Source organism: Octopus sinensis, unplaced genomic scaffold (genome assembly GCF_006345805.1).
Source record: "Octopus sinensis unplaced genomic scaffold, ASM634580v1 Contig14420, whole genome shotgun sequence".
NCBI classification, from domain to species: domain Eukaryota; kingdom Metazoa; phylum Mollusca; class Cephalopoda; order Octopoda; family Octopodidae; genus Octopus; species Octopus sinensis.
This window is the reverse complement of record NW_021833239.1, coordinates 40,881-65,000: the sequence shown is the minus strand read 5'-3', so window position 1 is coordinate 65,000 and position 24,120 is coordinate 40,881. Positions and strand designations below refer to the sequence as shown.

Genomic DNA, 24,120 nt, shown 5'->3' with positions numbered 1-24,120 from the left:
TGTTGTATACCTGTATTGATTTGTTGTTTTCTTTAAATGCTGTTGTTATATTGTATCTGCATGTTTAAATGCTTTGATGTGTTGTATCTGCATGTTTTTCCTCTTTGATGTACCTGATATGTATCTAAATGTATTTGATGTTGTAACAATTATAAAGTGTTATAAACTAGTAGGTTAAATATAAGCCAATTGCCTTCCGCTGTATTTCTTTGTGTCTCGATTGCCTCTGTGTCTCTTCCTGCTGCTGTTGTTGTTGTTGTCTCTCTCTCCTCTCTGGGTTCCGTGGCGAACTCTTACCGATCGATCGGGCCTGGTCAATCGTCATCGCTCGACTTGTTGGGATCCCGGGTTCGAGTGATACGAGCGACGGCAGGTGGGATTCCGTAACAGCTTTCGGAGGTCCCGTAACAATATATATATAGTTTCAGATGAATATGGTACTTAAGTCGAGGCACCAGAATTTAGTACGGTATTATCCATACAATTTCAAAGTAAGGCGATTAAAATCAAAATAAGCAACAAAGATATCCAGAGGTAATGCAGTACGATCGTTTCATGTAACTCCATTTAATTGAACAGTGAAATCACTACATCAATTTAAAATGTAGAGCAATCTTCAGCTGCACAAAGACAGAATTAAATCAAATTAGAACAGATTAGTATGATTATACCTAAAATCTCCAAGAAGTTAAGGAGATAGACAAAGAAGATGTTGTCTCTACTTCAGCATAGAAGTTACTAAGATTTTCAAGAAGACAATGCCTGCCACTTATTTTATGTCTTTATGGGGTCGGTTTTAATTTATAGACTAGTTTATCAAAACCCTTGTATATCTAAGGCTGAGAGAACAGAGGGCTGAGAGAGTAGACAGGCATTCTTGTTAGTATCTTTCTCTCTTTTCCTCTCTTTTACTTGTTTCACTCATTTGACTGCGGCCATGCTGGAGCACCGCCTTTAGTCGAGCAACTCGACCCCAGGACTTATTCTTTTGTAAGCCCAGTACTTATTCTATCGGTCTCTTTTGCAGAACCGCTAAGTAACGGGGACATAAACACACCAGCATTGGTTGTCAAGCAATGCTAGGTGGACAAAGACAGACACACAAACATACACGCACACATATATATATACATATATACGACGGGCTTCTTTTCAGTTTCCGTCTACCGAATCCACTCACAAGGCTTTGGTCGGCCCGAGGCTATAGTAGAAGACACTTGCCCAAGGTGCCACACAGTGGGACTGAACCCGGAACCATGTGGTTGGTAAACAAGCTACTTACCACACAGCCACTCCTGCGCCTAGTCATAAAAAATCAAGATCTATTATAAGCAATATCATAAGGTTTAGTATGTAGCACTTTATTGATCTTGAGTTTAAAATTTATTGCTCTTAGTTGAAAATCAGTGAATAGGCAGCCTGCCCTACAACATTAATTTGTATAATTTAGAGTTACTGTTTAAGGTGTTATCCAAAAAATACCCTTATTAAATACCAGTTAAATCCAGTTGATTAATCTCCATAGAAACCATATAATAATTAATATTTAGATACTCTTTTACTTGTTTCAGTCATTTGACTGCGGCCATGCTGGAGCACCGCCTTTTAGTCGAGCAAATCGACCCCAGGACTTATTCTTTTGTAAGCCTAGTACTTATTCTATCGGTCTCTTTTGCCGAACCGCTAAGTAACGGGGATGTAAACCTACCAGCATCGGTTGTCAAGCGATGTTGGGGGGACAAACACAGACACACAAACACGCACACACATATACATACATATATATATATTAAAAAAAAAAAAAATATATATATATATATGCGACAGGCTTCTTTTCAGTTTCCGTCTACCAAATTCACTCACAAGGCTTTGGTCGGCCCGAGGCTATAGAAGACACTTGCCCAAGGTGCCACGCAGTGGGACTGAACCCGGAACCATGTGGCTGGTAAGCAAGCTACTTACCACACAGCCACGTAAATAATATTAAACTATTTCTTTGCAATTTTCTTTTCCTCCCTCTGTTGTGGTAAAAAGTTGGCATCTACTCGAAATATTCAAAAAGTTTTATCCTTTTGTTAAAATTTCATTCTTATAATTCTTCTATAATTTAACTTTATACAATATGACAATATTATTTCAAATGATCTTTAGAAATTACTTGATTTATCTCTTTCTTAAATGGCTCTACCCTCATGATTTTAGTATTTATAAGGGGCTTTATATAAATAATCCTTTTAAACAAGTGCCACTAAGAAACTATAAATATCATGCAGGGAGTAACAATAATAACTTCTTAAACCTATAATATAACCCTTAGTTTCCAAAAAAAGATTAGTGTAAAATATGATTGTTCCATAACTTAAATATTCCTTTAGCCGATACCAAACATCAGTCTTTTATTGGTATTAGCTAAATAAATAAATATATAATTTTTTAGTCTAATATATTTTGAATAATTATACTTTTTCTAAAAATCTTCTCTATTGGTGTTAACAAGCTATATATATACTTTACCGTAGTATTAGTAATTTAGCCATTTTATTTCCTTTTCTATGGTGTTCTGCCCTACTTGATTATTTTATTTTATTTCTTTATTATTTTATAATAAGCCATTATTTATTTATAAAATTAATCTAATTTTTGTATCTCCATAAATTCATACTTAGCTTATATAAAAATATACTGGTATATTCACTACTTATAAAAAATACTGCTTAAATTAAAATTTTATAAATATATAATTGGCATGTTCCTTTATCCCAATACTCCTTTATTAATACCAGTATATACCAATTAATCAATATTCACAGATACCATAAACTAGTCTATAAATTAAAACTGACCCCATAAAGACAAAAAAATCAGTGGCAAGCAGAGTCTTCTTGATAAATTTAGTAACTTCTATGCTGAAGTAGAGACAACATGTTCTTTGTCTATCTCCTTGACTTCTTGGAGATTTTAGGTATAATTATACTAATGTATCCATCTGTTCTAGTTTAATTAAATTTAATATTTTTATGCAGCTGAAGATTGCTCTACATTTTAAATTGATGTAATGATTGCATTGTTCAATTAAATGGAGTAGCATGAAACGATCGTACTGTTGCTTATTTTGATTATATTTGATTATATATATTCCAGAGAAAGCTACATTAGGAATGATGATCAGAGAATTTAATTCAGTTAGAATACCAAAATTATGAAGAAAGACGAATGTGTTGTTGGTTTGCATGTAGGCCTCTACATTTGTCCCCTTATTCTTAATAGCTTTCCTTTATTGTATTTCCTTCTTCTATCCTCGTTTACAAGCAAGGCTACAATTACATCTTCCTCTGGTGCCCACTTAAAGAAAAGACCTAGAAACTTTACACTTTTCACTGTTCAAAATAATTACACTTATCGAAACAGATTACATAATTTACAATTAACAAGTGTTGTACTTGTATTCTTAAAAAATTAGTAAAATACAAAGCAGAATTTAAGCCCAGATTTTCTTTCAAATAAATGAAGATCTTTTTTATATTTATTATAGTACTGTCGGTACTGCAGCATTTCTGTATGTCAGCTTATTGGTTTTTGTGAAATATACACAAACACATTCACCTTCTAGTCCAGTTAAAACGCCGTAAGTTCTCCACTTCTTATATGCTCACTAACATTGTTCAATTCTTTTCCTTTCGTTAATCAAAATATTTGTTTTAGCAAATTTTCTCAAACTTGTCAGGTTATCAGAAATAAAGGAACAGGAGCTTAAAATACAACATTAGTACTTCGATTTGGTACATAGCTAGATTCCTCTAAGACAACACCTATTCAACATAATTCCATAAGAAATCAGCGTCAACGTAATTACTGCACAAAAATTCGGCACTATTCAATATAATTATACAACGCCGCGATATAGATCTAGTGTGTATTGAAAGGTTTCCTTGTCTGTGCACATTTCATGCAGCTTCGGCAGCTTTTAGACTTTATTCCGAAATGGCAATGCTAGGCAAGGAGATTTTGAGAAAAGTGTCTATGTACCCTGGCTGGCCGGAATAGAATTTTCAGTTAATCTTCGTCGACGCATGTAATCTACTGCACGTTGATACTCTTGTCCACCTTTAATTCTATAAAGCATGAGATATATCACCGTTTGCTTGATTGGTAGAAAACTGCGAGCTCCTGGTAGCGTCAAATACCCAATATTGACCTTCACTTGATCCGGGACTGCAGTTCAATGAAAGAGATCAACTGTGAAAAGATGTGCCTATCAAACTGTAACAACAGCTGTTCACTATCCAGGAACCCCTATACATGCTTCAATCTCTGGCTGATTGGGCATGATTCCTAATGGACCACACAGGTGGCCATTTATCCTGACTACAGAGCAGTTTTTACTATAGATTGATGAAATCCATCCTCTGAAATGATATCGAAACTAACTACACTGAGAAGAGCCACTAAGTATTACCGAAAGCTTTGAATTGATGCCAAGGTATTTGAGCCCCACTAGATCAAGTTTTATTTTAGCCAATTTCGCAACGATGACTGGCATGAGGTGGAGGTGGTTGTGAATAAATCTGATGGAAATAGCACAAGTCTGTGCGCTTCTAGCTACACCAAGTACGACAAGCGTCAGTCTCTTCGCGAGCACTGCCCTGCACTAACTCTCAAAACTCTACACGCAGCAGAGCTATGGATCAGATGCTGTCCACGATGTTTCCTTTGCTTGTGTCCTTCCTCTGTAACACCACACCTTGTCAGTCAACGTATCAGAGAATGTTCCCAGTTTTCAGCGTCATGATAAACGTCTACGAAGTGTATGACACGAACCCATAAAGCCCATTGCGATGACGATGTAAAGCAGAAGATTTGCCCCACGCAATGTTACTCATCTCTAACCGTTTCTTACATACAGTTATCGCTTCTCTACTGCCAACAACTGCGAAAAGTTATGGAGTTGGTACGAGACCCATTATCTCTGATCCATTGCTATTCCTAAGTGGTCGGGAACTGTTCTAAAAATGCGCACAACTTCCCAGAATAGCACCTACAGACAGCTATTCATCAAAATGAGGATTTATTTTCACTGCGCGCCCTTTCTATCCGAACACATCGAATGATTTGTTCACATCTGTATCTAAAACCACACGAATTATCTTTGGAATAGCAATCTCCATGTTCCGCATCGAAGAAATAGTCAAAAGCTATCTTTGTCGCCCTCTAATATATATATTTCTTTATTGCCTACAAGGGGCTAAATATAGAGGGAACAAACAAAGGGAAGAAGTCGATTACATCGACCCCAATACGAAACGGGTACTTTATTTATCGACCCCGAAAGGATGAAAGGCAAAGTCGACCTCGGCGGAATTTGAACTCAGAACGTAACGACAGACGAAATACCGCTAAGCATTTCGCCCGGCGCGCTATCGCTTCTGCCAGCTCGCCGCCTCGCCCTCTAACATATATGTGCTTTATTGTTACTCTGATATATCCTGACAATGAAATTTCGGTGTCAGAAAATCTGAGAGAAGGGGAAGTGATATGTTTGCGTATGTAAGAGCAATTACACGCATGTAAGTGCTCTCTACTCTATGTAGAAGACCCCAAAGTGGCTAGTGGTATCGAGTATGTGAACCACCACTGGAGTCAACTTTACCTTTCATCATTCAGAGATCGATAAATAAAATATTTGGTCGATATACTCGACTCTTCCTTTCCCAGCTTTGTAAATATGTTGACAATTATTATCATATATTTTTGATTTATTTTTAATGTTGTTATTTATTTTACTTGTTTCCACAGACATGAACGCAGCAAAGCTATCATATATTTCATTATAGATGTTTTGGTTTGCTACGAGGTAAGATACTATCTTTGTTATTACAATGTATATGTGAGTCGTGCTGACCGAATCGTTAGAGGGTTGCAATTAATTTCTTGCAGTATTTTTTCCCGAATCTTTAAGTTCTGAGATCAAATCCCACCGAGGTCGGCTTTGCCTTTCATTTTTGGGGTCAATAAATTAAGTACCAGTGAAACATTAAATTTCAGACCTTGTGCCTTTATTAGGATATATCCTTATTAAAGGATGACAATAATAATAATAATGATAATAATAAAACATTCTCATGAACAATATTATGTACAAACCAAATACATGACACCCTAGGCATAACACCAACACGAACTTCTACCTTATGTCTTGATGTCTCTGGGTGAGACTTGGAGCCAACTTGTACAAATACAAAGCAAAAATCAAACATACTACTACTACTACTACTACTACTACTACTGCTGCTACTACTACTACTACTACTACTACTACTACTATAATAATAATAATAATAATAATATAATAATAATAATAATTATAATAATAATAATAATATCAATAACAATAGGTCGTTAATGACCGTAGAACTTTTCATTCAAACAATACAAAAGAATGTGGATCTCATCCCAGACCAGATCCTTCTTCCAGTCAGATTAGATGGAAGAAAAGCAAAGTGCCACCTTTGCTTTTCACCTGAGCATTTAAAAGCCGACTACCCTAAACAAAACGAAAAAGAGAGTGTCGGGTACCTCTCCTGTCTACACCAACAACGGCCACCAGAATTCCAGCGACAACAGCAGCAGCACCATCAGCAGATTCAGCTGTAGCACGATCAACACCAACACCAACAACCATACCGACACCGTATTCACCCAAACACTTCTCAGCGCCCGAAGATATTCCATTTCCCGCTGAGGAGCGGGTGGACATCACAGCTGAAGAAACGGACCGCGATGAAGAGTGGCAGTTAAAAACAAAAGAACGTTAGAAACAAGAGGAAAAACAAACATACAGACAAACAACATCAGCAGTCTTCATCTACACTAGAAGTGGAAAGGAAAAGATCAAAACAACAAAAACAAACACTGCATCGACACCATCATCTCTAACTCCTGAAACACAAGCCATTCCACACACGCAACCACAACAATCACAACCACAACCATCACTACCACAACAATAACAGCAACAAACACAAATTAAAGACAGTAACATTACGAATTACATGGCAATAACTAAAAAAATGATTAATTAATAAACTATATATCATGCACAAACATTATACCAAAAGATTTTGTCATATCCACATTCTCCCTACCTGCAAACATACAAATCATTCAAACAATGCAAAACATATACACACACTTAAAAACCCAATTCCCACAGGAAATCGAAGATTTCCGAGGGAATGTCACCAAGAGAATTCTTGGTGATTTGCTGTTGGGAACACACCAAGCCAACAGGAAGGACGAGCAATCCACCCCTCCAAATAAAACCAAGTAAGTTTCCCCTTTCTTTTCTTCTCTTTTTCCGACAACATGCTCGTGTAAAAAGTAGGCAGTGTGAATGACCGTTGCCTGGGGTCATTTTTAGAAGCGGGTTTACCTGCTCAACGACCTCAAGGAGCTGAATGTCAATGTGGTGGCCATTAGCGAAACCAGAATTTCCGACTCACGGGAATTCCGACCTATTTTAGGTGACTACGAGGTGTACGCATCTCCAAGTCGTCCGGGAGCGGGAGGCGGAGTCAGCGTAATGGTTTGGAAAAATCTGTGTCTTGCAATACAGACAATCTTCCTGGATCTGGAAGTCGGTGGTACTGGATGTGACAGACAGCGAAGGACATATTTTCAGGCTAGTTGCCGTCTCTGCACTAATAGGGACAGGACGACCAGATTTCTTCAGACGACTGGAAACTTTCCTAAGAACGTCCCACTCTGGAAATTTCGAAAGAAATTTTCTTATTCGTATTAAATTTAAGCATTTGCAGAAGATTTTCTTTAAAAATATTCATTTTTCCGAAGGAAACAAATCGACTCGGGAGAAGTTCCGAAACTCCTACTCCAACCTTAGAAATATATTTTGAGCACAAGTTCTATTATAATCTACACCTTCTGAAGCGTATTTATGACAAACTAGCAGTATCGCCCGGCGTTGCTCGGGTTTGTAAGGGAAATAACTATAAAGCATTTTTAGAGAGTTATAGCCAAAAAATGGAAAAATATGATGGTAAATTTTTTTTAGTTAAAAAGGTCGAGTTGCGTCCCCTAGACAGTCTGTGGTTTGTGTTTCTGATTCTCGACCCCATGTCGAATTTATCGATTTTTTTCAGAACTGGGGGAACTTTTCAAAATTTTCGCTGCGTTAGTTTTGAATTATGACATTGGGCTATGTGTGTGTCAAGTTTCATCAGAATCGGTTGAAAGCCGTGGTCAGGGTGAGGGTATAAGCAAACAGACACACAGAAACACACACAGACAAACTGCCGTTTATATATAGAGAGATTTCATTGAAAAATATCTATTTTTCTGGAAGTTATAAAACAAACAAATTCGGTGGGTACGAATGTGGAAGTATGACTCATAAGCTACAAAATTATAGTTGATGCTTTTGTTGTAGTTGTCTACAGTGTTGCTGTTGTCATTGTAGTTTGTTTAGTACGTGACAGCTATGAAAACCCTCACAACACCCAGATATGATCGCAATTAAAAAACTGAATCAGATTAAAAAAAAAAAAATTACTATCATATTATACATTATGTTGTTTGTCTTTTTAAAAACTGTAATGTATGATCTGAAAAAATATAGGCTGCATTTGCAAGCAAGTCACGCGACCACGTCTCGTTGATGTACCTTCATGTAGTCTAGCTAGTCTGATATCGACTGTTCCAATGACCATAGGACTAGTAAGCTATGATTAGCTAACGTAGACTATGAGTTACTCAATAACCATAATGTGACAATACCCCATATAATATACATATACAAGCTATGATAGTTGTTTAACTTCTTGGTTAATACTGATCGAGCAGTCCCACAAATACACACACACACACACACACACACATACATACACACATGCATGCACACCTATGCATATACACACAGACAGACACACATATGCATGTTTGTATGCACATCTATATGTATGTATATGTGTGCGCGTTTCACTGTATACGAAGTGTAGGTTTCTGCGCGCGCGTGCTTTTCTTAATGTTTCCGAGGATTACCTGAAACTGAAGTTATCCGTCTGTTTTGTTTTTGACTTTAGCCATATGCTTATATCTTATTTTTTAATTTTCTTTTTCTTTTGTAGGAAGGGTAGCAATTAGAGCAGTAATGTTCTCTAGGCCACAAAGGGTGAATGCTTATTGCTAAAACTATGAATAACTATGAGTTATGTCTCCCTCAAATCACAACTTACTCGCTTAAATAAAAGGACTCATTGATTAATATGGTCCAAGACAATGTGTCTGAATAATAATCCTTTCTTATTATAGGCACAAAGATTGAAATTTTGAGGGAGGGGGGATAATCGATTGCATTGACCCCAGAACAAAACTTGTGTTTATTTTGTCGACCCCAAAAGGATGAAAGGCAAAGTCAACCTCGGCGGAATTTGACCTCAGCACGTACAGACGGATGAAATGCTGCTAAGCATTTTTACCGGCGCGGTAACGATTCTGTCAGTTCGCCGCCATACACAACAACAACAACCACAATAACAACGATAATAATGATTATGATGATGATAATAATGGTGATGATGATGATGATGATGAGGAGGAGGAGGAGGAGGAGGATATCTTCTATATATATATATGTATATATATAGAAGATATTCTCCTCATCATCTTCCTCATACGTGCTATATATATATGTATATATATATATATATATATATATATATATATATATATATATATATATATATATATATATATGATTGATTGATTGATTGATTGATTGATTCTAGTTTCAGCTTATGAGCTGTGGCCATGCTGGGGCACCGCCATTTGGTGTTGCTACTTGGTTTCACTTCATGAAGGCTTTCTAGCAACTGCTATTTGGTGCATGAGAGAGTTCGATGCAGCTGCCCTCATCTGCCCCTCCTGCCGTGAAGTTGGTTCATCTGGGACACCTGACAGGAAGAGATCCAGCTTCATTTTAAAGACATCTGCATCCACCCCATGCAGGTCTCTCAGGTTCTTCGGGAGGATATTGAAGAGCTGTGGGCCTCGGAAGCTCAGGCTATCACAGAATCTTGTCCTACATCTTGATGGCAAGTTTGGAGTCCTAGGCACCACGCAGTGGCGCCTAGTTCTGGCATTTGCGTAACTCTCGATGCCAAAGTTCAGGACACTTCCCTCCAGGATCTTCCAGATGTATATTATGGCATATCTTTCCCGCCTACGCTCCAGGGAATATAGTTTTAATCTCTTGAGTCTTTCCCAGTAGCTTACATTCTGCATAGAGGCTATCTTCTTCGTGTAGCTACGTTGGATCGCCTCGAGCTCTGTGATCAACTTGACACTGGATGGTGACCATAACTGAGAGCAGTAGTCAAAGTGGCTTAGGACAAGTGTCCTCCAGAGGACCATCATGGTTTCTTGTTCTCTTGTTCTAAAGGTTCTGAGGATCCATCCGGCCAGTCGTCTACATTTCATTGCCAATTTAGCAACATGTACACGAAAGGTCGCGTCATCACTCATGTAAATACCTAGGTCACGCACTGATTGTGCCTCTGGGATTGCTATTCCTCCGGGTCCAGTGTATTGATTGGGTATTGCATTCAGTTTTGCATGCTGATAGTATAGAGCTTGAAACTTTTCAGCATTGAACTGCATGCTATTCTTTTCGGCCCACTTGTATATTTTGTCTAGCTCACATTGCAGGTGTTTAGTGTCCTCAGGGTTCTGTATTGCCTGTGAAACTTTTGTATCATCTGCATAACTTGTGATCGTGGCTCTCTGCGTGGCTGAGGGCATGTCTGAGAGGGCCATTATGAACAGTAGTGGTCCCAGAACAGTGCCCTGCGGAACACCGCTCACTATTTGCGTGTTAATGGAAGTGGCCCCATTGGCCACTACCACCTGACTTCTATCTTTCAGAAAGTCATGAAGCCATTCTCCCAGTTTTCCAACTATGTTGAGATCACGCAGTTTGTGACATATCATTCCATGATCGACTTTATCAAAGGCCTTTGCAAAGTCGAGATATATCACTTCCACATTTGAGTGGTTGAGCAGCCGTTTCAGCACCCAGTCATAGTGTTGTAGGAGCTGAGTTAAACAGCTTCTCCCTGGTCGGAAACCATGTTTGGTATCGGGCAGCAAGTCATTCTCTTCAAGGAAGGTGATCAGCTTCCTTCTGACTATTCGTTCCATGACCTTGCTGATGTGTGAGGTCAGAGAGATAGGTCTATAGCTCTGCTACCTCCTTTATGAATGGGGCATATTTTACCTTCTTTCAGTTTTCTTGGGAGTTTGCCAGCTGCAAGGAAGCTCTGAAAGAGGAACTGCAGTGGTCTTGCTAGGACTCTCTTACATGCTTTTAGGAGGATTGCCGGGAATCCATCGGGGCCAGTAGCTGAGTCTGTTTTCATTTCATCTATAGCCTTGATTACATCGTCTTCCTTTATATCGATGTAATCTATCGTCGCCGCCTCTGATTTTATATCTGCAGTGGTAAAAAAAGTCAGTATATATACACTAAGGTTTAAAAAAATTGATAGCGTTCCCTTCATCATATACGCAGTCATCAACATTCTGTGAAAATGTCTTATTGATGTGTTGGGTTTCTTTCATTCTCTGATGAGAAGATTGCATTGTTTTACATAATTTTATTCCTTCTGGAGTAAAACCAATGTTTACTTCGAAACATATGTCAGAAGTAAGATTTGAATAACACCTGCGTTTAACTCCATTTATCTATCTATCTATCTATCTATCTATCTATCTATCTATCTATCTATCTATCTATCTATCTATCTATCTATCTGTCTGTCTGTCTGTCTGTCTGTCTGTCTGTCTATCTATCTATCTATCTATCTATCTATCTATATATGTATGTATATACATACATATATGTATGTATATATATATATATATTATATATATATATATATATATATATATATATATATATGTGTGTGTGTGTATATATGTGTGTGTGTGTATATATGTGTATGTATATATATATATATGTATATATGACTGACTTCTTTCAGTTTCTGTTTTCCAAATCCACTCACAAGATTTTGGTTGGCCTGAGGCTATACTAGGAGACACTCGCCCAAGGTGCCACGCAGTGGGACTGAACCCGGAACCATGTAGTTGGGAAGCAATTTCTTTACCTAAGCCTGCATTATATATTAAATGAATGTTATGTATTAAATAAACAAATAATATTTACTATTGCAGGCACAAGTAAGTTCTGTTCCAATCTACTCCAGTATGAAGCATCGAAATTTGCGGTCATATACCAAGGTCCTGTGCGGAGCTTTTGCTCTCGCTACGTTCTTTTACATGCTGATGGGAGTCTTTGGATCATTGTCGTTCGGCTCTGAAGTGCACAGTGATATCCTCCTTTCATACAAAAACCCAGACGTACCAGTATTGATAGCAGTCATCCTACTTGCTGTCAAGGGAATTAGCAGCTACACAATTATATTCTTTCCAGGAAGGTATGTATATGCATAAGTTTGTGTAAGCGTGCATGCATGCGTGTGTGTGTGTGTGTGTGTGTAAGTGTGTGCTTGTGTGTGTGTGTGTGTGTGTGTGTGTGTGTGTGTGTGTGTGCGCGCGCGCATGTGTGTATGCGTGACTTTATGAGTGTATTCTTATATCTTTTCTTCTGGAAAGGAGACAGTGCTCATGACTCTTTACAGGGTCTCCGAGGTTCTATGTGTGTGTTTGTGTGTATATATAATATAAATAAGCAAAATATGCAACATGTATATCCAAGGTAGAGTAGTACAATTTCATGCTTCTTCATTTTATTAAACACTGTAAGTATTAAATCTGTTTTAAAATGTCGAGAAATCTTCAGTCACTTATAGAAATTTCCAATTAAACGGACAATGCACATTCTTATCCATATTTCATTTACCAACATTATAAAGAGGGTAGATATACAGACAGAGAGGTTGATTTCATTCTTAAGAACATGATAGTAGTATGTTCACTCTCTGACTGTAGATTTTATCATTGAGTTCACTTTGTTATTTAGATCTATCAGTGGGGAGGGGTTTTTATTCTTGGTTGAATGGAGACAAACAAGAATTTTTTCTATTTATAGATATAGGAAGGGGTAGTACAAATGTCAAAACCATAAACCCATTCCCATTTTGAAGAATTCAGTTTAGATATATTTGAATGTATTATAGCAAAAAGCTAGTAGGTTGAAGTTAGAGGGGTAGGAGGAATATAGACTACTAGTGCTCTAGAGGTTTTCAATGTCCCTTACCATTTAACATCCAGATTCCATATTAAGGAATTTAAGTAAATATTTAACGGCGTAAATAAAAATTGTTTAGCACGTGTTGATATCACACTGAAAGTTTCTAACTGAATAAATTTCAAAGTTTGAATTACGCACGTGGTGGTCAGTGGTCATTCTGATTGGTGTATGTAATCGCGGTGATGGTCATGGGGGTTCATTTGTGCAGATTTTGGTGTGATTTCTTTTTTAAAAACAATAATGAATAATGCAAGAATAAATATATTCTTGCATTATTCATTATTGTTTTTAAAAAAGAAATCACACCAAAATCTGCACAAATGAACCCCCATGACCATCACCGCGATTACATACACCAATCAGAATGACCACTGACCACCACGTGCGTAATTCAAACTTTGAAATTTATTCAGTTAGAAACTTTCAGTGTGATATCAACACGTGCTAAACAATTTTTAATATGGCTTTTGCATATCCAAGTTCAAGAGGAATTAGTCACCGCGATATTGCCGTCTCCACTGCTACAACAGCAGATAGCATTAATTGGCTTAAGAGACATGGCCTTTTGAATACCCAGAAAATATGTACATCGTGTGGAGCTACCATGAGAGAAGTAACGAAAAAAAGTATATCTGATGAAATAATATGGTCGTGTGGAAGACCTTGTAGAAAATCCGTGTCAATTAGAAAAGGAACATTTTAGAAAATAGCAAATCGAAGTGTCAACAGATCATAGATATTTTGTTTTACTGGGCCAAAGAAGATTTAGCAAAAGGAATAGGACAGGAATGTCATTTAGCAAATGTAGCGGTAACCGATTGGAGGAATTTTTGCCGCGATGTATGTGCAGAATATTATGTTGCACAGAATATTAAACTGGGAGGACCCATAGAATCGTTGAAATAGATGAAACTGCGTTTGTTAAGAGAAAATATCATGTTGGCCATCGGGTTAAAACGCAATGGGTGTTTGGTGCATTAGAAAGAGATAGTAGAAGATGTATTTTAGTGGCAGTTGAAAATCGAACAGCGGACACTCTATTACAGATTATACGCGAGCGTATATTGCCTGGTACAACAATAATATCCGACCTTTGGCGTTCGTATAATACACTCAGTCAGCTAGGATACAGACATTTGACCGTGAATCATTCTATAAATTTTGTTGATCCGGTAACATTTGCCACAACCAACCACATAGAAGTTTATGGAAACACGTAAAGACTCGAAATAGGAGAGAATGTGGAACAGCCAGAAATTTACTTCAGACCCATCTCATCGAATTCATGTGGCGCTATGAATTTAAGGATGATATATTCGGGAAGTTGATAGAACAAATTCGACAGCTATATCCATGTATTTGAGCATAAGTATCAAGACAGAATGAGTATCGCATTTATTTTTAAACTTAACTTCAAGTTTATATTTTGATAATCTCACCGTTGAAAATGATATTTGAAAATAATTTGCGTTTATTAATTTGATATATTTGATTTTTACATTCTAAATAATTTGCGTTTATTAATTTGATATATTTGATTTTTACATTCTAAATAATTTGCGTTTATTAATTTGATATATTTGATTTTTACATTCTAAATTCATTTTTCGAAAACTTCATGTAAAAAATAAGAGAAATGCTATGATATTGTTTAAAATGTATGAATTTTTTCTGAAAATGTACACACGTACACATTTATATCTATTATATGTGTGTGTGTGTGTATCTATCTATCTATCTGTATGTATGTATATAATGTATAGTGGTTAAGAAAAAGACCGATAGAATAAGTTCTGGGGTCGATTTGTGCGACTAAAGGCGGTAAAAATACATGTATATATTATATATATGTATGTATTAAATATATATATATATATGTATATATACATGTATATTATATATATGTGTGTATGTATGTATTATATATACATACATACATAACTACATACATACAAGCTTTTACTTGCATTTCAGTGGTACGTAAATAAACGGCGTAAATAAACGAAAGACGACGTAAATACACGAAGTTGACGTCTGACGTCAGATTTCTCTACTTTCACTTCTGACACCCAAAGGCATGACAGTGCCGAATGACCGAATGTAAATGTGATTGTTTCATTTTTCATATCTATCTAACTCCGAAACGCGTCTACAGTTAATCAAATGCCGAGTGAATTTCGTTGTTTTTCCTCTCTGCCTACGTGAATTGTTTTTGATATATGTTGTCTGAGAGTTTCTTCTTATAGTAGAAGAAATAGCTAGATTCTTTGGCTGCTATTCTAATGTTCGGTATGCGGTGAAGCAAATTTTTTTGCTGAACCCTAATTATAATTATACTCATAATTATAAAAAAATATTGTTCAAGTTTACTGAAAATGGTCCTTTAACATGCCGAATACTACTTTGGTGTATAAATTATTAATTTATTTTCCCTTTTATTATTATTATTATTATTATTATTATTATATTATTATTATTATTATTATTATTATATATATATATATATATATATATATATATATATATATATATATATATATATATATGCAAATATTATTTTAAAAACATTTCTCTTAATATAAGTATGCAAATATTCTTTAAAAAAACTTTTCTTTTAACTTTTCCAGCATTTAATTTTGACACCTTGGGTAAGTGTCTTTTATTATAGTGACCCAAAGCCTTGTGAGGGGATATGGTAGACAGAAACTGAAAGAAGCCCGTCGTATATATGTGTGTGTGTGTTCATTTGTCATCGCACCATCGCTTGACAACCGATGTTGGCGTGTTTACGTCCCAGTAACTATATATATATATATGTATATTGCATTTTTGAAGTGGAATAAGTGTTCACTTAGCATGTTTTGGAAGTTGTTAAATTATTATTGCTGATAGGACTATATTTTGCTAAATAAAAATATATTTAATTGACGAGACTTGTAAGCATTCCTAGAAAACGATATGTTTTGGCCAAAACGACTTATCGATACAGGAAGTTCTACTTGTGAAATGAAACTCATATAAGTAGACATGGTTGACTGAAAGCTTGCTGCTGTACTGATTTGTAAGTCTTTACTTACAAATAGCTGTTTTGTAGGAGTATTTTTCTGTGCCGGTTGAGAAAATTATTTATGTATATCACTCTGTTCAACATTTAACAGAGCTCTCTGGTTCAATGGAGGAAGCAATACTTTCTGAAAAACAACATAAAATATAACTTTAAAAAAATCTGTAATTCGATTGAGCCATTTTAATCCTAATGTAAATATTTTGTTTTAGTTTGTATGTAACTGAAATTTAATAACGGAATAAATTACGTTAAATTTTAGATTAACAAACCTTAATGGTCAAGGCAATAAAATGAAGTTACATTATATTTTCTGGTCAGATCAGTAGTTATGGTGCGTTACCTAATGGTTCACGATCATAAAATTGTGCATTCAGTGTCAGAGTGGACGGAGTGTTATGTCCTTGAGCAAGTCGTTCTCTCGATCTCTCTGCAGTAGTCACATTGTGTATGCGTTGCTGAGTCAAATGTGAGAGTGTCGAGATGGTATCTATACCTGCTCACGATTCCACCGGCACCTAAAACAGTTAGCGAAAGCATGGTACATGTTGCCAAACGGCGGGCTGGCAGAAACGTTAGCACGCCGGATGAAATGCTTAGCGGTATTTCGTCTGTCGTTACGTTCTGAGTTCAAATTCCGCCGAGGTTGACTTTTCCTTTCATCCTTTCGGGTCGATAAATTAAGTACCGGTTCCGCACTGGGGTCGATGTAATTGACTTAATATCTATGTTTGTCCTTGTTTGTCCCCTCTATGTTTAGCCCCTTGTGGGTAATAAAGAAATAGGTACATTTTACCAAACTATACTCGATCGTGGGCAATGGCTGGCTCTAGAATTTGGAGTGATATAATTGAAATTTAAGAGTGGGCTAAGAATTACCCTATCGAAAAGTTTTTGCTTTTTTTTTTTTCTGCATTTTCAATAATCAGTCAAAAGTTCCTATAACCCTTTTAGTATTTTTCAGATCTGCTGTCCGGAGCTTATGGTGTCAATACTGGAAATTTTCCGATGAAGAAACAGAACGAAAAGAAAATATTCATACTATCGTAATTACATCGTTCTGGATCGCCTCTAATACTTTGATGGCTATGTTATTATCAAATATTAGATATTTTATCTCATTTTTGGGACCATTCGCCTCTACCCTTACGTTTATACTCCCAGGTATGTCTGGCTTCCAAATATTTTATTTGTATCTTACCGAAAAAGTTGTCTAAAATATCCTAAAGCAATTCTTTGCCAATTTTTAACATCTTGTGATACAGTATTAATTCTAGAAAGCACCAGACAAGCTATAGCGCATTTCAGTGGTGTTATGAAAGAGATTCTGAGTTTTTGTCAAAAATGTAAGAAAATATAAAATTGTGCAGAATATTCAGAAACCAATTATATTCAACCCTAAATTACTGTTAATAAATTCAATGCGTTATTCTTTTGATGCATTTCGGCCATGCATCTGCACTCATGCAGGAAAGCCACTGTGGAAAAAATTAGGTTCTACCGAAACTGGAAATCAGATTGTTGGATTCAGAGCCCAAAGTGATAACCATTACACCATAGAATCAGTTTTATAGCTAAATTCAAATTAAATTCGTCATACAGTTAGCATATTTGCTGCAAACTTGATTTCATACACCAACTTGTATTAAAATCACTAACTAGCGAGAGAGCTTCTACGTGATCGCTTACTCTACTAGAAATAGCAACCAAATTTTTCATAAGCCACACTCTGCGGCCTGAAATAAATATATTGAATAATGCAGTTCCTATACAAAAACACGATATTATCATTTTTGGAGCACCTTTAATCAAAAGTCTTCTTCGTTAGTGCTGAACAGAATCTAAAATCAAGAACAACACAGAAAGCACAGCAACTATTTTTCTCGTTCATAAAGCACAAATCTCACATCCTTTATCACAGACTCCACATACATACATAGTGGTGGAAATCAACTGCTCGGCAGATGTTAACATGAAGCTAATGATCAGAGAAAAAGAAAATACCTACGCTGAACTATTGGGAAATCTACAGTTACTCTACCCAGATTATAAGTTCACATTAATACCTATAATTATTGGGGCGCTAAGATAGATAACACACTGCCTATGTACCAATCTTGAGAAATTAAGCTTCTATAATCAGAAAGGAGAAAGCTGATCCGAAGACTACAGATCCAAGCCATCACTGGAACTATGAGTCTGTAAAACTTTCCAGAAGTTTATCAGTTAAATAGTTATGTTCATGTCTAGACATGCAATTATATGTCTGAGAATACACACATAAAACAAAATATACAAATCTGTACATGTACTGACTCCAAATACTGCACATGTATGCATACACATGCAGAAATACCCTGTTGATGTTCAAATTTCAGTGAATGAGCTTTGGCTCTAGGTTAAAAACCGGCTTTTTTTCTATTAACAAGAAATCTTGAAATAAACTGAATTATGACAGACAAACAGATAGACATAGAGCTACTAAATACATTATCAAAGAATACTGGTGTCCATTAAAAAAAAATATTACTTATCCAAGATGGTAAATTGGCAAGATTTTAAAACGAATCACTTTGCAATGCTCATTTCAGCTCTTTGACTTCTGTAGCCTACTTGGGTGTAGTTTGTTATCTTGTTTCACATCACCAAAGAGGCAGTAGGAAAGACAAACAACACTAAAAATATAGGAGACACTAACATATTGATATATATGGGAGGAGTTGTAGTTACTAGAAGATTAGATATTCTACAAGGAAAGATTAGAAAAGAGCAAATGTGAAAAAGGAGATTACAAAATAAAGTGAAGATTTTAAGACAAGATCTGAGTAGAATAGAAGCCTGGAAACTGAATAATCTAGGAAACACAAGATTTAAATCTCTTGAGAAAAGATACTTACTCAAAGAGAAAGGATTTGGAACGCTCATAGAAGAGGTGAAACAACGTATCATAGCAGTAGCAGATAAGCTTTCCAGATATCAGAAAAGAATAGATCAGTATCAACAGAATAGATTATTTGAGACAGACCAGAGTAGATTTTATAACTAAATGAATAATGGAGAAGAAAGTACTGAAAATGAGAAATATAATATAGAAGAAGCTAGAACCTTCTGGAGTAATATTTGGAGATGCAATATGGTTTTAAAAAGTGAGGGCAGAAGTAGTGAGTAAGAAGCAGCAGCCAGATCTAAGACTAACTATTGCATTAATGAGTAAAGTATTAGGAAAAATGCCGAAATGGAAGGACCTAGGACCAGATTTAGTTCAAGGGTACTGGTTAAAGAAATTTAGTAGTTTACATGGGAGGCTGAGGGAACAACTTCAGTATTGCCTTAATGTAAGAATAATACCAGATTGGATGACCAGAGGAAGAACAATACTCCTTATGAAAGATAAAAGCTAATGTAATACAGCAAGCAATTATAGACCAATCACTAGCTTACCATTAGTGTTGAAGCTGTTGACTGGAATGCTTTCAGAAAGCATTTACGAGCTCCTTGGTAACAAGACTTTACTGCCAGAAGAACAGAAAGGTTACAGGAAGAATGCTAGAAGAACGTATGGTCAATGAAGAAATTCGAAATGAAATAAAAGCTAGAAAGAACAATAGCATGGGAAGACTACAAGAACGCTTATGACATGATCTCACACTCATGTATAAATGAATGTTTGAGTATATTCAGCAAAGCAAACAACATAAGAGAATTAATTAGCTTTAGCATGAAGAAATGGAAAGTAGATCTCTACTCAGTTTTAAGAAAGATTAATATCGAGAGGAATTTTCCAAGGAGACTCGTTATCCTCTTTAATATTTGTCTTATGTTTGATCCTTCTCAGTTTAGTATTAAGGAAGACAAAGGCAAGGCATCAGTTCAGAAATAGTAAGGCAAAAACTAACCATTTGTTCTACATGGATGATCTGAAGCTTTTTAGTAAGAATGTAAAAGGGATAGATTCCTTAATACAGACTGTAACATTCTTCAGCAAAGATATAGGCATGGATTTTGGCATGGATAAGTGTGCAATATTAGTCATGAAAAGGGGACATGTAGTCAACAGTTACGTATCCAATTACCAGATGGTCAGACATTAAAATCATTAAAAGTGTTATAAGTATCTAGGAATATTAAAATCTGACATAGTACTAACTATAGAAATGAAAATGAAAATGAAAATGAAAATGAAAATTGAAGAGTATATCGGAAGGGTAAGGAAGCATTAAGGACTAACTAGACAAAGGCCGAGATGGACAAAAGTCAAGTAGATTTCCAATGTAGTTTATGCAAATCAATAGAGGAAAGCGTTACTCATATAGTAAGTGAATATAGTACGCTGGCACAGAACGAATACAGAAAAGACATGACAACAATGAGAGTTATGTAGAAAGCTTGGATCTGACCATACTGATGAATGGTATAAACACGAACCTAATAAACTACTAGAAAGTCAGAAATATAAGGTGTTGGGGGACTTTAACATTCAGACTGAAGAGTAATAGAAGTTACAAAGCCTAATTTCGTAGTTGTAGATAAAGAGAATAGAATATGCCAGATAATTGACTTTACAGTCTCAAATGATGAAAAATTCAATGAGAGGTATAGAAAAAGCAGGAAAGTAGCAGGACCTAGCCATAGAATTACAGAAACTATGGAAAGTGCGAGTAAAATGCATCCCAGTAGTTATAGGTGCATTAGGGACTATCCCTTAAGTTTTCAACAGATGGATAAAGGAATTAGAGATAAAACCTAATTTAGTACAGTTCCAGAAAACAGTGTTATTAGGAATGGCGAGGATGGTTAGGAGGGTTCTTGGCATTTAAGGTTACCTGTTGTAGTTCGATGTTAGGAATTTTTCTTTGCTAACAGTCTAATCTGTTGTGTGTATAATAATAATAATAATAATAATATAATAATAATAATAATAATAATAATAATAATAATTGTGGGACGAGTTAAGAGAACTGTGGGGCATGAGGAAGGTAATGGTGATACTGGTGGTAATTGGAGCAATGGGAGCAGTTTCCAAGAGCTTTGAAAAACATACTAAGAATATTGGAACTGCTGCCAAGCTCGAAGTGGACCATAAGACAGCATTGTTGAGTACAGCTCGCATTCTAAGAAGAGTATTGTCTCTCTTAATCACAGGAGAAGGCACTGCTTGAAACCTTTGGTGATTTGTTATTGCTTGCTTTCAAGCAGAGAACAACCGTAAATAGAACAGCGAGAATCAAAACAACAACAGCAACAATAATAATAATAATAATAATAGCATCGTGCTTTCTCTACAACAGGCGAAAAGGCTTAGTATACCCTCTCATTAAGCAATTGGGATTTTTCCGCCTCTATGATCACCGGCATCTTCTTGCATTCCTCGAAACAGAAAAATCGGTATACGATTTATTTCTTCTAGAGAAAATAATAACTAGAATTCCATAAGAATTCCAGTCCTGTTGAGATATGGGTGGATAATCTCCTCGAGAATGGCTAATTCTCTTGCCGAATCTCGATGAACCGGTACGTTCTTGACTCGAATTCGAGTCAACCATTTACCCATATAATAGAGAATCTTTATAAAGGTCTGAGACGTGCAAGTGGCTGTTGCCATTCTTCTGGCTTCTTACTCGTTGCTGCGTATATTTTGGAAGCATTTTTTCTGTTTCTGCGGGAGTATGAAATTTAAGTTGCCTCTCCTTGCGAGAAGCACATTTATACACAACGTAGAAAGTATAATAGATCCTTCAACACAAGATTTTGCATCAAAAACTTCCAAAATATGAAAATGCTAAATAAAAGTTAATCCTTTAATATTTGGTAACCTCTGTCTAGATAGAAATTGAAGTTGACGAGTTTCTATATTGATGTCTAAGTCACAAAAGCAAGGTCTGAAGGCAATAGTAGTTATTTCCTTTAATTCAAAGATAGAAGCAAATATGAAACAACACTAACTGACTGAAGACAAAAAAAAAAAGTTTAATTATGTTATACTGTGTAATGATTATTATATAAACTTCACATTTTTTTCTCCCGTGTATTGTAGCTTGATTAATTTTTTTTATGTTTCTGGTTGACTTTCAGCTATCTGCCTCTACCGTTACACCAAAGATAGAGGGAATAAAAAAGAATGGAAATACAATGCAACCATTGGACTTAGTATTTTTTTTATTATTTCGGGATTATGTTTTATCGGACTGTCAGTAATTGTCATGGTTTTTGAATATCAGAACGGTGAAAGTAAATCTGTGTCATGTGAGACTCTTTCCAATGTAACATATCACTAACTGGAAATGATTTCATTTCATGTTTTATATTTTAATCTAGAGAAACTTTCATTGCGATAGTACAAGGTTTTAAAAGAAAACTTAACTACTGTGGTCGATTCATTCTTTTAAAAATTCCTCAAGGCGATGCCCCAGCATGGCCGCAGTTTAATGACTAAAACAAGTAAAACATAAAACATAAAAGATGCTAAATGGGGATAACATAGCTAAATGGGAGGGTACGGAAGTGATTCAAACCGAGTGACACTTTTATGAGGAAGGACTCTTTTATGGGGAAGGACTCTTTTATGGGGAAGGACTCTTTTATGGGGATGGCACTTTTGGGTATATTGTATATGCCTGAATATAGGGTCAGGGAGTTTCAAACTCAAAGGCTACCCCGGGTGACACACACTGTAGCTAGGCCACCATTTCTTAATATATTAAGAAAACGAAAGAGGGAGAGTGTGTGTGTGAGGGAGAGAGAGTGAGAGGGTGAGAGAGAGAGAGAGAGAGAGAAAGAGAGAGTGGAAAAGACGAGTGTAATTTGCGCACCTGTGTAATTTACGCAGGTGATTTTCGGGATAAAAATTATAAAAAAAAGCTTCTACTCGTGTAAAATTCGCACCAAAAAGTTTTCAGAATTGCCGCTTTGGCCAGGGGAAAAAGGTTTCCAATTTAGTTGTATTTAGCATCATTTCACTTACTTATGGTTAGATTTTATTACATTTTCATCAGATAAAAATAATTTCTGTTTAACAGGTATCACATTAAAAGCTATTAAATTACAAAGAGTTTGTGTTGTTTATAATAAACTTTATTTAACATTTCTTGCTCACAGAAATTATGTCCGATCTTTAGCATACTGTTGTGTCTTCTCAAATCACGATCACAGGAAAAGTTGATGATAAGAATTATCAATAAAAACAAAGATGATAAATACGCACAGGTATTGCAAATTAAATTTAATTACCAATAAACGTCAGCTTGGATGACACTTTATTCAACTGACAAATGAAGATGACCGACCAAACTGATTATGTGAACAGAATTCTGATTGGACGAAAGTGTCTTCTTGTCTTAAGCTCTGATTTTCCGCCTATTCTTGTCGGAACATTTGATACGAAGTATCGAAATTTTAATCCCTTTCACATTTACAAAATGTCAAACAAACTTTAAAATTTGTCATAACCGTTTTAGCCGGAAGACCAAACTCTCAGTTTGGTAGCTCGCTAAAATAAACATCAAAAATCGAAAGGAGAAAATAAACAGCTTTGCAAGGTTTAATTCAATGTTTATTGAAGAAGAAAGGTGGGAAATTTAAGAAGCGACTTGTATGTACATGTAAAGATGTGTTTATGTATTGATATGTGTGTCTCTTCAAGTTGAATATATGACTGTTACTCTGTCGAAGGTTGTATATATATATATATATATATATATGTTCAAATAGATAACAATAAAATCAATTCGAATTAAAATTAATCGATTTAAAATTAATTCTATTTAAAAATATA

At 35.8% G+C, this 24,120-nt stretch overlaps 1 protein-coding gene across 1 annotated transcript in view; it reads left to right on the top strand.

The window, feature by feature from the left end:
* The window catches only part of LOC115230081 (putative sodium-coupled neutral amino acid transporter 7), a 38,009-nt gene extending 14,682 nt beyond the window's left edge, over window positions 1-23,327 (top strand). The window contains exons 5-9 of the mRNA XM_036499496.1: window positions 3,533-3,625; window positions 5,794-5,851; window positions 12,247-12,509; window positions 17,314-17,513; window positions 22,422-23,327. Of these exons, the coding sequence (XP_036355389.1) occupies window positions 3,533-3,625; window positions 5,794-5,851; window positions 12,247-12,509; window positions 17,314-17,513; window positions 22,422-22,624 (817 nt within the window). The 3' untranslated portion in view covers window positions 22,625-23,327. The remainder of the gene's footprint in view (window positions 1-3,532; window positions 3,626-5,793; window positions 5,852-12,246; window positions 12,510-17,313; window positions 17,514-22,421) is intronic.
* Window positions 23,328-24,120: the final 793 nt, after the last annotated feature.